Source organism: Carcharodon carcharias, chromosome 4, assembly GCF_017639515.1.
Source record: "Carcharodon carcharias isolate sCarCar2 chromosome 4, sCarCar2.pri, whole genome shotgun sequence".
NCBI classification, from domain to species: domain Eukaryota; kingdom Metazoa; phylum Chordata; class Chondrichthyes; order Lamniformes; family Lamnidae; genus Carcharodon; species Carcharodon carcharias.
The window spans coordinates 186,331,911-186,347,537 of record NC_054470.1 but is presented as its reverse complement, the minus strand read 5'-3'; the positions used below and the strand labels follow the sequence as shown (position 1 = coordinate 186,347,537).

The following is a 15,627-nucleotide window of genomic DNA, read 5'->3' as shown; positions in this document are numbered from 1 at the left end:
TGTGAGAAACAGAAAACACCGTAGACATAAATATTTACTTGAAACATAAAACGGTGATTAAAACATTATAAAGCTATAATAAAAATGTTTTCTTATCCAAATACTGTATCTTCCATGTTTCTGCTCCCAAAGTACTATATTCAAATGATGCAGATGATGTCAAGAGAACAGATGATTCTACTCAAAATATTTCTGGACAACTGGTATTTTCAACATTAGATTTCTGCACTGGAGAAGTTACAATGTAGTTGTAAAACTGTTCTCCACTGTACTGTATAACAAATACAAGACTTCCCTGCAATATATATTCTACATAGCAACACTAAGTGGTACTTTCACTAGGAAACTTGGGCGAACAGCATATCACAAGTGTGTCAGTGACCTTCCCAAAAGTAAATCCACCATGCTTTACAATAAAAACTTATTGAAAATACAGTGTTAACAGAACATTTGCACATATACAAAATCAAAATACTGCAGATGCCGCAACTCTGAAATAAAAACAGAAAATGCTGAAAATATTCAGGTCAGGTAGCATCTGTGGAGAGAAACAGAGTTAACATTTCAGGTTGATGACCTTTCATCAGAACTTTCATCAGATAGATACATATAGATCCCACCTTAAAGTAATTACTTACCTCAACGTACGAAATTGGGAATATTCCTATCTTGTCTCCCAACATTCCTTCAGCCCAGTTTTCATCCACTCGCCGTATCACTATCAAGATATCATCCTGAAGTGAAACATAAACGAGTTACCTGAGAAACCAGTAATTCTATTTAACAAAGTAAACAAAGTCTATCTCAGTAGAGAGAGCTAGGGTTTGGCAGCTGTACGTCCAATAATTAACTGCAGTTTGGTAAGTGGTAGGTGATTTTGGTTACAGACCAATGGCTGATTTTAATGATTCCTCATGTGAAATGGGATGAGTCACCACTCAGAGGTTTATAATAAAACAAAACCAGAAGAGTTGGCACTGATCTGACATTACAAAATCCTTTCCTGATCCGTATTATAGCACAGGCAAGTCTGCATTACTGAAACAACCCTCAGATTTTACAGTTTGGTGCAAATAGTACAAAGAACGCAAAGCTTCTCACAAAATGCACAGGGCAGGAATCTGGTATTTTATGACTACCAAAGGAAAACCACTCCTCAAATATTTTGAAAGTTGCATTGTGATAGATCATGGAATAGCTTGGGCAAGGAGTGATACCATTTAAGCTAAGTAGAAAAAGTGCACCACCATTTTCTATGGGGCAATTATGGATGGGCAATAAATGCCAGCCTTGCCAGTAACACTCGCACCCCATGAATGAATAAAAAGGGAAGCTCTCACCTTTGAAAATGGCAAGCAGTCTTTATCCGCTTCCTTATCTTTCACTTCAAAGTCATAAAGTGCTTTGCACTGTGGCGGAGGCTGAGGTAAAGGTTTAATAATCTGAACAAAGTTGGTGGGGAAAAAACCATGGACACCATTGACTTCCCCTTGGTACCAATTTTCATCCACTTGTCGTCGCAGGATAATGATGTCACCCTTGTTGAACTTGAGATCACTGGGATCTTTTCCTTCATAGTTATACAATGCTTTGGCACATGGTAGTTGAGGTATACCCTGCAACACAATACAAGTACAATTTTATTAAATTTAATTCCCCATCACCATAAATTATGTAACAGTTCATACTTAATTCTCACAGAGTCAGAAGTACCATTTTGAAGGTGAACCTGCAAATTTTCTCACATCAAACATCTGCCTTTGGTGATTTTTTCCCCCCTAAATTTGCACCTATCAATGCGAGGGAATGAGACATTATAACAGTGCCTGCGATTCAAAAAGTGCTTCATTGGCTGTAAAGCACTTTGGGATTTCCTATGTTTGTGAAAGGCATATTCTTTCTTACATCTTAGGTATCCTGTATTGGCATCAGTTATGCCTGTTGGGGCTTTTAATCTGTTCCAACAGCATTCCTCAGTCCCAACTTATGCAAATCTTTCACATTACATCATTCTGAACTTTTCTGTTTTTCTATATCAGTCATCTGTCTGTTTTTTTTTTCCTTTATTCTTTCATGGGATATGAGTATCGCTGGCAGGGCGATTTGTTAGCCATCTCTAATTGTCCTTGAGTTGAGTGGCTGGCTAGGCCATTTCAGAGGGCAGTTAAGAGTCAACCACATTGCGGGAACCTGGAGTCACATTTAGGCCAGAACAGGTAAGGATGGCAGGTTATTAATTGATTAATTGAATTTAAATTCCACCAGCTACCATGGTGGGGTTTGAACCCTCATCACCAGAGCATTAGCCTGGACCTCTAAGTTAGTCCAATGACAATACCACTACACCACCATCTCCCCCTGACCTACAGACTGTTCCATGATGTTGATCAGTACATTGCATAAACTAGGACAAGGCTTCCCAAACTTACCTCACTTGAGATTCTCACATTGAGCTGTCATCTGATTGACTTGGGCTACACTCAAATGCAACTCTCAAGAGAAGCAAAGAGACATAGCTCTAGCTCACTGTATCACTTAGTCCATCACCAATAATAACACTCTCCAAATTCTGAAATCTGGGTCTTCAAAGTTTGTCCTTCTCGTGAAGCACACTAAAATCTTTGTATGAGATCCAAAATTTACCAGACATCGTACACTATGAAATGAGCGAACTTTACAAGTCTAATATAAAATTTAGTGACAAGTCTGGGAGTTGCTAATGTAGGTAGAATCCTGTATTTGTATATCTGTTAGAAATGTTACATTGCATTCCCATAGTTTTCAGACAGTCCTAGTTGAAACTGAAATAAAGAACAGACTACAGCATAGAAGGATCTCTTAATAATGGATAATGAAATAATTCAATGCCTTGCAGCAAACAACCTTCAAACATTGAGTGTATTATTAATTTGAAGTGGATCATGAATAATCTTTTGGCAGGTCGAGGCAATGATGCAATGAGACAGGAAGTAGGGTCGGAACTCTGTGACCTTTGGGACTGGCTTGATTGCTGAAAATGGTATTTCAAACACTGCCATCCAATGTGCCCAAGGATAAGATGGGTGGCAGGGAGGTTAGTTAAGTACATGCAGTGATGGATAATCATGGTCGTCTGGGGCACCCCTGATTGCCTCAGGAAGTCTGGAAGAAATTTACAGATTTTCCCCTTGAAACATTAATCATGGACTTCATTTTTAAATCTTAACTTTCCCAGGAGTTTGCATTACTCATAATTCAGTGGGTGGAGATTGAGGCTAACTGCCCAAGGGATAGGGTGAGCATTCATGTGTCTTTTTTTGCCTTCCTCTTTGTATATAGGTCAGGTTGTACAAGGGCAAGTCACTTGATGTGGGAATGTACATTTTGTTATCAGAATCTCTGGTAAACATTTCAGTTACCAATTCTTACTTTATATGTGGACACTAAATTTTGAAGGCTTCCCCCATCCAGTCTACCCTGCCCCTCCCCTCCAAACTCAGCGAAACAAGACAAATACTTCAACTTGGGATACTAGATTAGCTTTAATGCCTTGTAAATAGACTAAACCACCTTTTCGCAGAGCAGCCATGACAGTTAGGAACATAGGAACAGGAGTTGGCCATTTAGCCCCTCAGTGAGATCACCATGTACGAAAATACCTTTGGCTAACAAAAATCTATCCATCTCAGTTTTAAAACTGACAATTAATCTAGCATCAATTACCACTTGCAGCATAGTTTTGCAAACTTCTACAATGCTTTGTGTTCAAGTGTTTCCTAACTTCACTCCTAAAAGACCTGGCTTATGCCCTAGTCTGAGGCTGCCCCCCACAGCCAGTGGAAATAGTTTCTTTCCAACTGCCCTCAAATCCGCTGTTATCTAAATTCCAGAGAATACAACCCTCGATAATCTCCCTTCGTAATTTAATCCTAGTTTATCAACTTTTCAAATGCTTGAAATTTTCAAAGAAGTTTGAGCTTTATTGCATAGGATGAAAATGAAAATATACAAAACGTGGATGATAGCAGACCTTTAGTTGTGATAACAGTTTATCTTCAGTTTCATTCTACACACCTTCTTTATTGCAACTGACAACTTCTGTTTGGAAACCAATGCTTTCACATTGCTGTATTTCATTTCACGGCCCTCCATCTGAGGCAGCTGAGACATGCGCATGTCAGCATGATTTATAACTGGGAAACATAATGAATTGGTAATGTAAAAAAAAATGAATAGCTGGAAACAAATTGAAATATGCAGCCCAGTTTGATCTGCATAAATCAGAACATCTGAAGCCTATGTGTTGGTGACGAATGCCTCCCAAAAATGAACTGCCAATTGTAACTAGTTGTACAAAAATACATTGATATTCATGAAACAGAAGATTTCTTTGGATTTTTTTAATAATTGCCAATGTCCATAGAAATGGGACATCAACAGCTGCTTAGCAACAGTCACTAAAGTGGACCAAAAAAAGGGAGCTCAAGTCAGTGTTCCATTTTAATGGCCATAAATACAGGTTTGTTTAAGGAGCAACCTTGCCTACAGGTAGCTAAGTGGGGAGAATAAGCCACTGCCTTTATACTGAAATTGCTTATGTGCAAAGGGGCTGGGGTGCAGACAGTGAAAAAAAACTCACTTTCAACCAAAAGGTTTTCACAAGCCACAAGTTGATTGGTGAATAAAACCACAAATCTGTTTTATGAGGCTGGGAAATAGAAACAGTGGGGGGCAAGATTGGTAATTTAAATATGATAGCAAGGCTGGAGGTCTCTCGTTTACACATCATTTCAAATTTGACTCTGGTTGTCCAGATTTCCGAAGCCTTGGGAATCTGGGCAGCTAAAGAGAGGCAAGGACTGCTGGATCCAGCATATCTGCCTCACCAAGTCCCTGTGATCAAACACCTTCCCTCTCCCCCACCCACCTCCCCCCCCTTCAACCCATACAATCTCCCCCCAAAGCCCCACCAGCCTCTGATTCCTCAGACCTCCAAATACCAGCACCCACATCCCCTGTTAAACTTCTCTCTTACTGTAATGGAGAAGTTTGCAAATTTCTGGGATCTAAATGTTGCATGACTTCTCACATCTCATGTCCATACGAGCATCACACATCATGAGTTCTGAGTAAGTGCTGCGCTTATGCCAGGAAAGTGTTAATAGTTCCTGGCAATTGAAACATAACAGAATCACTACGTGGCTACCATGGATCATTTAATTACTGGGCCATCATGAGCAACTGCCTTCAATAAAATTTCCCAGGCAAGGTACAAGATAAAAGTATTTTAATTGCCCTGGCAGGCATGGTATAGTATTCAAAGGAACATAAAGACACAAAAAACCCATTCAGATCACTGAAGTTCATCAATTTAGACGACTGAGAATTGAGAAGTGTCTCTAGTATATGGAACTTTGCTTCATGGTATCCAGTTGTCTTGTGAGGAATACAATTGTTTTTGACGCCATTATCTTGTCGGGTGGATAATTTCTAGCACTCGCTGATGGCCCAGCAACCACATTAACTGTTTAACTGCCACTGACAACCATGCTGGCTAAGCCACAGGCTCTGGAATTCACTCCCTATACTTCCCTTTTTATGTTGAAATGGACAGGTTTAAGTGGCATTGCGCAATACTGAGATCAAGTACTTGTTTTAGCTTTAATAATTTCCATGAAAACAAAGGTGAGAACCCCAGAATGCTACATCTGACCAATTTTACCATATGGAAGGAGTGTTGGCTGATCAGTGAAGCAATGCAGAGAAGAATTGAGGCTGAAACATTATGGTTTTTGAGGTGAATAATGAAGGTATTTTGGACAAGTTACACTACCAATAAAGAGGTGCTAGTAAAATCTGAGAAGAAATCTGCTGATCAAGCTCAGGAAGAGTCAGTTGGAATTTCTTGCGCACACAATAAGAATTCATGATTTAGAAAGGCTAATGCTGATCGGAAAGGTCGATGGTAAAAGAGATCGAGGTAGATGAAGAACGATCTTTCTAAAGAGCCTCCCAAGAGTCTCCAGAGCAAGATTAACATGGAGGTCCATGGTCACCAACACCTTCTTAGGGCATGGTACCTGAAGAGAGAGAGAGAGAGAGAGAATTTCCATGAAATGCCTTTTGGCAACATTTTTTGCCAGCACCTGAAAACAACCATAGTCTCATTTTATGGGGGCTATTATACTGATGTCGGAAACCACTAGGAAATACTCTGCAGGAATCCTGCAGTTAAGCACAGTGACAACCTGGCAAACAATATGAGCAGCTGCACAGCACAAAAAGCTTCATATCACAAAGGGATACTTGGGAAACAGAACGCTATTTGGGTTGCAGTAATAGAGGTTTTTCCAGAAGTCTTTGCAACTAACTCTATTGTATGGATGCTTTTTCTTGCTTGTGCTCATTGCATTGCATGGTAAAAGTTATCTGAAGACAGAGAAATGCTAAATTTCAGTGCAGTCTACTGACAGTGGCGCATATTTTTAGTTCTCCAAAGCTTTTAGCAGCTGTGTCCACTTCATCTCCATAAGCTTTGAATGAGTTCAGCAGCAGTATTATCCAGTGCTTCCCCACATCCCCTCCCCACTCCAAAAAAAAACATTCCTTTTAAGTTTTCTGTTATCCTCAAAACGTTGATTTCTGGTGCAAGGGTGCTTGTAATCCTGTACTTCTATAAATTAGCCATTATTCATGCGGGGCCTAGACAGGGGGTGTGAACAAGACTTCTTTGACTATGGAAGGCACTGCTATCCTGTCCTCATTTTATCCTCAGTCACACACACACCTGGTTTGGCTTAGTTGCCTTTAGGCCAATTTTAGTGCCCTATTGCCACCCAATGGGTTTATTTCATTCATCAGTCAGGGAAACCCTTGCTCTATTTTAATCCTGTATTTATAAGTGGAAATTAGTGCTTATTAAGTTCTGGACATATACAAGATTAAACAAAATGCACAAAATTCTAAAAAAAGACTGATTTCATTTACTACATGAAATAAAAGCTCATGGTGTAACCAGTGAAGTGCCACAGAGATCAGTGCTCAGGTCTGCAATCTATAGCAATAATTTGGATGAAGGGACCAAATGTAGGTTGCTAAATTTGCTGATGACACAAAGATAGGAAGAAAGTAAATTGTGAGGAGAACATAAAGAGTCTACAAAGGCGTTTAGATAGGTTAAGTGAGTGGGCAAAAAATAATCTGGAAAAATGTGAACTCGTCCACTTTGGCAGGAAGAATAGAAAAGCGGTATATTATTTAAATGGAGAAAGAATGTAAAACTTGGCAATAGGGAGGGATCACAAAAAGTTAGTATTGGTCTATCAAATGACTGGAAAGCAAATGAATGTTGTCATTTATTGCAAGAGGAATGGAATATAAAAGTAGGGAGATTTTGTTACAATTGTATAGGGGATTGGTGAGACCACATCTGGAGTACTGTTTACAGTTTAAATCTACTTACTTGAGAAAAGATTTAATAGCATTGGAAGCAGTTCAGGGAAGGTTCTCTTGACTGACGCCTAGGATGAAGGGGTTATCCTAAGAGGGAATGTTGTACAAGTTGGGCCTGCATCTACTGGAGTTTAGAAGAATGCGAGATGATCTTATTGAAACATATGAGGTCCTGCGAGGAATTGACAGGGTGGGTGCTGAGAGGATTTCCCCTTCGTGGGAGAGACTAAAACTAGGGGAAACAGTTTTATGAAAAGGGGTATACCACTTAATACGAAGATGAGGAGAATATTTTTCTTTCAGGGGTTTGTTGGTCAGTGGAATTCTCTTCCTCAGAGAGCATTGGAGGCAGGGTCATTGAATACTATTAAGGCTGAGTTAGATAGATTCTTGATTGACAAGGGTGTCAAAGGACATAGCAGGCAGGCAGGAAGGTGGAGTTGAGGCCGCAATCAGATCAGCAATGATCTTATCAAATGGTGGAGTAGGCTTGAGAGGCTGAATGGCCTGCTCCAGCTCCTAATGAGTATGTTTGTAGTTGGGGCTATTTTCCTTGGAGAAGAGAAGTTTGAGAGGAGATTTGGGAGAGGTTTTCAAAATCATGAGGGGTTTGCACAGAGCAGATAGGGAGAAACTGTTCCTATTGTTGAAAGGATCGAGAATCAGAGGGCACAGATTTAAGGTAATTGGCAAAAGAAGCAATGGCGATATGAGGAAACACATTTTCATGCAGCAAGTGGTTAGGATCTTGAATCCACTGCCTGAGAGTGTAGTGGAGGCAGGGTCAACTGAGGGTATCATAAGGGAATAGGATCATTATCTGAAAAGGTAAAATTGGCTGGGCTATGGGGAAAACAAAAGGCAGGGCAATGCCACTAGATGAACGGTTCCTTAAGAGGGTCAGCAGAGAGATGATGGGCCGAATGGTGGCCTTCTGTGCTGTAACCATTTGATTATTCTATGATAAACTGGAACAGAAGTGAATGAACGAGGTAAAAACAGGAAATTACCTCCCATGATCTCTGTTGCCATAGACTAGTATATTAGTATTCATCTCTCACTGCAGGTCCACTCCTAATGGTGAGCTTTGTCAATCAGCCATTTTTAATTTTCATCGCTAAATAAAAACATTGCTATGCCTTTAAGTACTGAGCATTGCAGCCTGACAATTATTGGACTAGCATTAACAGACAGGAAGACATACCTTTAAAAAAGACTTTTTCAAAATCATTAGCACCGATTTAATGACATTTTTTTTTGATTCATTCACGGGATGTGGGCTTCGATGGCTGGGCCAGTATTTATTGCCCATCCCTAATTGCCCTTGAGAAGATGGTGGTGAGCTGCCTTCTTGAATCGCTGCAGTACATGTAGTATAGGTACACCCACAGTAATGTTAGGGAGTGAATTCCAGGATTTTGACCCAGCGACAGTGAAGGAACAGCGATATATTTCCAAGTCAAGATGATAAGTGGCTTGGAGGGGAACTTCCAGGTGGTGGTGGTGTTCCCAACTATTTGCTATCATCATTCCACTTAAATGTTGAGTTATAAGGCTCGAAGTGACAACTAAAAAAGCAGTGGAATACAAATGGTGGAATCAACTTCTGTTTGATTGGACAGTATGTTGCTGCTTTATTTCCTCTATTGTTTCAGCTGAAATGTACTCACGTTTGATGTACAGTATTGTAAAGTGCAAAGGCTTGTCACAACTTAGAACCCGTAACACTTATCACTACCCCCTTGAAATAAAAGTATCAGCTTTCGTTCCAGTTGCAAAATGTTGGAGTAACTCTTTTTTGCAGTCACCTCAAAACTAAGGAAATTATTTCTAATGCATCTTGAAGCGTATATTTGACTGACCCCTGTACATAACTTGATGTTTAAAATGGTGCACACTGCAGCAATTTATGAAGGTCAAAGGTTTATTGGAAAAAATTAAATGTCACTGCAAATGCTGAAAGTTATTTTATAATGCAGCTGGGTTTTCCAAATGTGGTTCCTGTGTAATGGATGACAAGTAAAATGTAAAACTGCTGACATGCAGCAAGACTGACAGCCTCCAACTCCTGCAAAAAACACTTCTTCACTGTAATTGATCTTGGTAACATAGAGAATCGAATAGTACAGCCGATTCTTTCAAAGGCCAATCCAGCCATACAATCTATTGTTTCCCCACGGCCCTGCAATTTCGTTTCCCTTTCAAGACCGGGCAGTTTTATACGCAGTCTCACGAGATCCATGCTTGTGACATCAGCACAGATCTCACGTAATATAGAATTACCCTAAAAGCTGCTATGCCTACCAGCATTTGAAAAGAGGGAAGATTGGTTAGCGTCTAGGGCACTCAAAATATTAATGCTCCTGGTTCTCTTTTCAGACGCTAACAGCGTTTTTTGACAGCACCTTCCAAACCCACCACCTCTGCCACTCAGAAGAACAAGGGCACAGGCGCAAGCAAGTTTCCCTCCAAATCATATGCCATCCAATATCCCCGTTCCTTCACTGTTGGGTCGAAATCGAGGAGCTCCCTTCCTAATAGCATTGTGGGTGTACCTACACCACTTGAACTGCAATGGTTCAAGAAGAAGGCTCACCACAACCTTCTCAATGGCAATTAGAGATAAGCAATAATGTTGTCCTTGCTGGCAATGCTCACATCCCATAAGTAATAAAAAAAACTTGCATTTTACCTCTAGTATTATTTTGCTTTTATGAGCCATTAAATGGCCTGTTCAGCATTTTTCAATAGTTTACCGACAATCATGGTTTACATTAGCATTTGAGGAAAGGCAACTTGAGTGAGTTACAGAGGCAGCTGTCGGCATCGTTGGAATTATATCCCCAAAAGAGAATGACAAAACAACTTACACTTATATAGCATCTTCCATGACTTCAGGGTGTCCTAAAGCACTTTCTGCCATTGAGCTCCTTTTCTGCAGTATAGCCACTATTGTGAAGTAAGAAACATGGCTGCCAATATATGCAAAGCAAGCTTCCACAAACATTAATGCGGTAATGACCAGATAATCTGTTTCAGTGATGACAGCTGAGGAATAAACATTGGTCAAGAGATGCAGGGGCAAACACCCCTGCTCATCTTTAAAATGGTGTCAAGGGATCTTTTACGTGCACCTTAGAGGGCAGACGGGGCTTTGGTTTAATGTTTCATCTGAAAGATGGCACCTCGGGCAGTGCAGCACTCCCTCAGTACTGCACGAAGTGTAACCTAGATTCTGCGTTCAAGGCTTTGGAATGCTGTTAAAACCCATGACCTTCTGATTCAGAGACGAGTGTTCCTAACTGAGGCACAGCCAACAGAAAGAATATGTTTCTTAATACGTTCGGAAGAAGGAGTAACATTTTGACCCTGTATATCCAACCCATGCAAGTAAGAATTACAGTCTAAAAACTTGAATCATAACAAGAACCGGATTTTAAAGAATGAAAGTCAACTCCACTGTGCAGTCCAATGAAATTAAAAAGTCTGTTTCAAACTTTATTGGGCAGACCACACTTGTCTGATTCAACTTATAATGCACAGGCCAGAGACTGTGCATGTGCATTTTATATAAATATAAATATACATATGGGTCTCTGGTCCAACCAGCCTTCAGGAAAATAAGATTGCATTTTAAAAAACTACAAAATCTACTCAATACTAAGGAGAGTACAAATAAAAAAGGTTAACAGTTGAATGGGTTCGCAATGACAGATTAATGAGCCTAGTTGTGAGGGCGAGAGCCAGCTTGGTGGAGAAAAAGGGACAGCAGTCTACCAAGTCAGGGTGCAGGAGGCTTGGAAAGGTTCTTCAGTCTGCTTCAAAATATTATAATTAGAACCCTTAAAATTCTAGAATATTTTAAAACAAGGTAAAAATCACACATTAAGTTGTTGTTTGCTCATGTGAGAAAACTTTATAAATATGCAGTCAACAACATTTTTTAAAAATTCACCTTTCTTTCGAGAAGGTTTCTGTTGAGAATTTTTAATTGCACTTGAGTTGGTGCCATCAAACTGTGGGATCGCCCATTAACAAAGCCATCATGATGCATAACTGAATGTGATTCTGCAGCAAATTACACACGTCGGCTTTTGATTTTGAGCTGGCAACACTGATGTCACCAGATAGGAGCGTTAAGTCAGAGTAGTGAGTGAAATATGAATACATGGGAGTTGTCTCCAGGACTAATGTTACTAGTTAAACACTATGTAAAGTAATCTAGCATCAGGTGAAAATTGCCTTTTTAAAGGACATGCCAAAGCAAATATTGCATCAATGCAATCACTTGACATGGCACAAAACACAATTCATGTGCTGACTAAATATTGATGAGTTGATTGCACTGATGCCTAGGTGACAGTGAGTTTATGCAATAATCTTTAAACACTCTAACTTCTATTTGAATGTAACCCAGTTAATTCTCCACTGTTCATACAGTTCCAACAAAAGGAGTTTTAAACCAGTTTTTAAAAACTTATTCTTTCACAGGATGCAGGCATCACTGTCTAGACCAGCATTTGTTGCCCATCCCTAAATGCCCTCAAGAAGCTTGTGGTGAGCTGCTTTCCTGAACCGCTGCAGTTCATGTCATGTAGGTACACCAACAGTGCTCTCAGAGAGTTCCAGGATTTTGACCCAGATGCAGCGCATCTTGTAGATGGTACACACTGCTGCCACTGTGCGTCGGTGGTAGAAGGAATAAATATTTAAAGAGGTGAATGGAGAGCCAATCATGCAGGCTGCTTTATCCTAGATGGTGTCAAACATCGAGTGTTGTCAGAGCTGCATTCATCCAAGTAAGTGAAGAGTATTCCATCACACTCCTGACTTCTGCCTTGTAAATGGCGGACAGGCTTTCAGGAATCAGGACTTTAGTTACTCGCCACAGAATTTTCAGCCTCTGACTTGCTCTTTTAGCCAAAGTGTTTATATGGCTGGTCCACTTCAGTTTCTGCTCAATGGTAATCTGAAGGATGTTGAAAGTGGGAGATTCAGCGCTGGTGATGTCATTGAAGGCCATGGGTTAAATGGGCCCTGACTGTTGGAGATGGTCATTGCTTGGTACTTGTGTGGCATGAATGTTACTTGCCACCTACTGCTCAAGCCTAAATGTTGTCCAGGTCTTGCTGTATAAGGATATGGACTGCTTCAGTATCTGAGGAGTCGTGAATGGTGCTGAACATTGTGCAATCATCAGCGAACTGCCCACTTCTGACCTTATGATGGAGGGAAGGTCATTGATGAAACAGCTGAAGGTAGTTGGGCTGAGGACACTACCCTGAGGAAGAGCTGCAGCCATGTCCCACGACAGAAATGACTGACCTTCAACAAGCATCTTCTTTTGTACTAGGTATGAGTCCAACCAGTGGAGCGTTTTCCCCTGATTCCCTATTGACTCTAGTTTTGCTCGCACTCCTTGATGCCATGCTCAGTCAAATTCTACTTTAGTGTCAAGGGCACCTCACTTCACCTCATGAGTTCATCTCTTTCGTCCATGTTTCGACCAAGACTATAATGAGGTCAGGAGCCAATTGGCCCTGGTGGAACCATATTGACCATCAGTGAGCAGGTTATTGCTGAGTTAAGTGCCACTTGATAGCAGTGTTGACGATACCGTCCGTCACTTTGCTGATGATCAAGAGTAGCCTGACGAGGTGGTAAATGGCTGGGTTGGATATGTCCTGCTCTTTGTGGACAGGACTTACTTGGGCAATTTTCATGTTGCCAGATAGATGCCAGTGTTGTAGCTGTAGCTCATGGAACGGCTTCTCTAAGGGTGCGGCTAGTTCTGGAACACAAGTACTCACTACCATTGCTGGAATGTCAGGGCCCATAGCCTTTGTAGAATCCAGTGCCTTCAGCAATTTCTTGGTATCACATGCAGTGAATCGAATTGACTGGATACTGGCATCTGTGATGCTGGGGAGCTCAGGAGGCCGTCGAGATGTATCATCCATCCAACTTGGCTCCTGGTGAATGCAAGTACACAGCTCAAAATATTGCAAATAATTCAAGCCAAACGAGCAATCTCACTCTTGAGCAGCTGGTGGGAGCAAACATATGCTTGCACAGTCGGGAACATTGATTTCACATAGCAGGCAAGGCACATTTGCGTCCAGAGCAATGGAGTTCTGCTCTACATCCAGACTCATGCTGTACCTTACTGGAAAAGCACTGCATTTCTGGCACTGATGATACAAAAGTAGGAAAGAAAATCAGAAACACTCACTGTGCGCTTAACAAATTAAATATGCTTAAAGGACAAGATAGTACCATAACACGCATCCAGTCCATCACAAACACTCAAATGCCGACCCCAAACTTGCTGTCTCTTAAAAGCAGCAAATAAATCAACACAGGCAAAACTTTGGTAAATTGTTCTCCCACTTCTTTGCTCCAGGAGATGACTTGAATAATTCCTTATAAGGATTACTGGAAATAATTAGAAATGTCTTCACTCAAGGAGATGCCTTTTAAAAGGGCTGTCCATGCTGGCCACATCTGTGGTTGCCATGTGCTTCCCTGTTCCTCATTCATGTTAGCATAATGTAATTTCACTGGGATTGAAAAGGGTTTCATGTGAAAAACCACAGACACTAATTTCTTTGTGGAATGGCTGAACTATTTATTTTAAGGAATTAGGGTCATTAACAATACCCATGAGTTTCTGTCAAGCAATTTGTATTCCACTTCACCTCTCAAAAGTTGTAGCAGGCAGCCACTGAGAACTAGGTAATTTTTTTGAATGTCATGTTGCCATTGCCCTTTCCTCAGAGCACACTTAATGTGATGCAGCAAGGGACATTTTAAGAGGAGAGAGAACACGACCTTACATGTGCTTCATGTTTCAATTGTTGGTATGCAATCAAAGTACAGTTCTGTCCTAACACACAGCTGATACAATACAATGAGACAATTGCTCAATTACCTGCTGGATTTGTATTTAAAATTTCTATCAATCCTTCGTTTCAACCACTTGTGTTCACATTGTGCCTTCAATGTAATTAAAATTTACCATGTGCTTCACAGAGACATCATAAAACCAAATATGACCCCAAGCCAAGGAGTTATTAGAGCAGATGACCAGAAGCTTGGTCAGAGAGGTAGATTTTAAGGAATGTCTTAAAGGAGGAAATAGATGTCCAGGGCGAAGAGGTTTAGGGAGGAAATTCCAGACCTTAGGGCCTAGATAGCTGAAGGTGGAGCAATTAAAATCGGGGTCGCTCAAGAGGTCGGAATTAGAAGACTGTCGAGATCGCAGAGCCAGAGGAGCTTACAGACACAGAGTGGGGCAAGGACATTGAGGGATTTGAAAAACTGGAGAATTTTAAGATTGAGGGGACGTTTAACCAGGAGCCACTGTAGATCAGCAAGTATGACGTAATGGGGAAATGGCACTTGCTGCAAGGTTAGTACACGGCAGCCAAGTTATGGATGACTCTCAACTTTACAAAGGGTAGAGTGTGGAGGGCTGGCTCGGGTGTGTTAGAATAGACAAGTCTGGAGGTAACAAAGGCATGGATGAGGGTTTAAGCTGCAGAAAAGCTGAAACGGGGCGTGGACAGGTAATGCTGTGGAGATGGAATTGGATGGTCTTAGTGATGGCATGAAATTGCGGTTGAAAGTTCACCTCAGGTCAAATATTACATGAAGGTTGCAAACAGTCTGGTTCAGCCTCAGACAGTAGCCTCGGAGAGTTGCCACAGAGAGTGATGGAGTCAGTTGTGAGGGAGCAAAGACCAGGGAGAACTGAAGACAGTGGCTTTGGTCTTCCCAATATTTAATTTGTACACATTATGAGCAGTAAATGCACAGTGAAATAGATACCTTAAAAAAAAAGGAAAGTCATCTCTAGGTGAGGCAACATTCTAAGAATGGATGAACCCTTGGACATGGTTATGGATTTCCCCACCTGCACTTCTGCAGAATCAGGAGACTGCTCAACAAGTCAACGGCCTTGCAACATCTGCAGAACTGAGCCCAAGTTTGTATTTCACTCTTGGCCAGACTTCAAAGGAGCTGTGCAAAAGATCTCTGTAGGCTATCGGTAGGTGGGAGTTCCCATTCACTGGCAACCCAGGTAATAAAAAAATCCAGCCGCTTAGTGACAGTATGTCGACGCATTAACTGCAGGCTAAACTCAAACTCTACAATACAAAAAAGCAGATGTTTGCCATTGAATCAAAGTTTTTG

The 15,627-nt window shown here is 40.9% G+C and overlaps 1 protein-coding gene across 3 annotated transcripts in view; it reads right to left on the bottom strand.

The window, feature by feature from the left end:
- Positions 1 to 15,627, bottom strand: part of sh3rf1 (SH3 domain containing ring finger 1) — a 192,868-nt gene that overhangs the window by 69,519 nt on the left and 107,722 nt on the right. For all 3 annotated transcript variants that reach the window (XM_041187064.1, XM_041187065.1, XM_041187066.1), the window contains 2 exons: positions 1,341 to 1,616; positions 639 to 734 (listed from right to left, as the gene is read on the bottom strand). In XM_041187064.1, the coding sequence (XP_041042998.1) occupies positions 639 to 734; positions 1,341 to 1,616 (372 nt within the window). The remainder of the gene's footprint in view (positions 1 to 638; positions 735 to 1,340; positions 1,617 to 15,627) is intronic.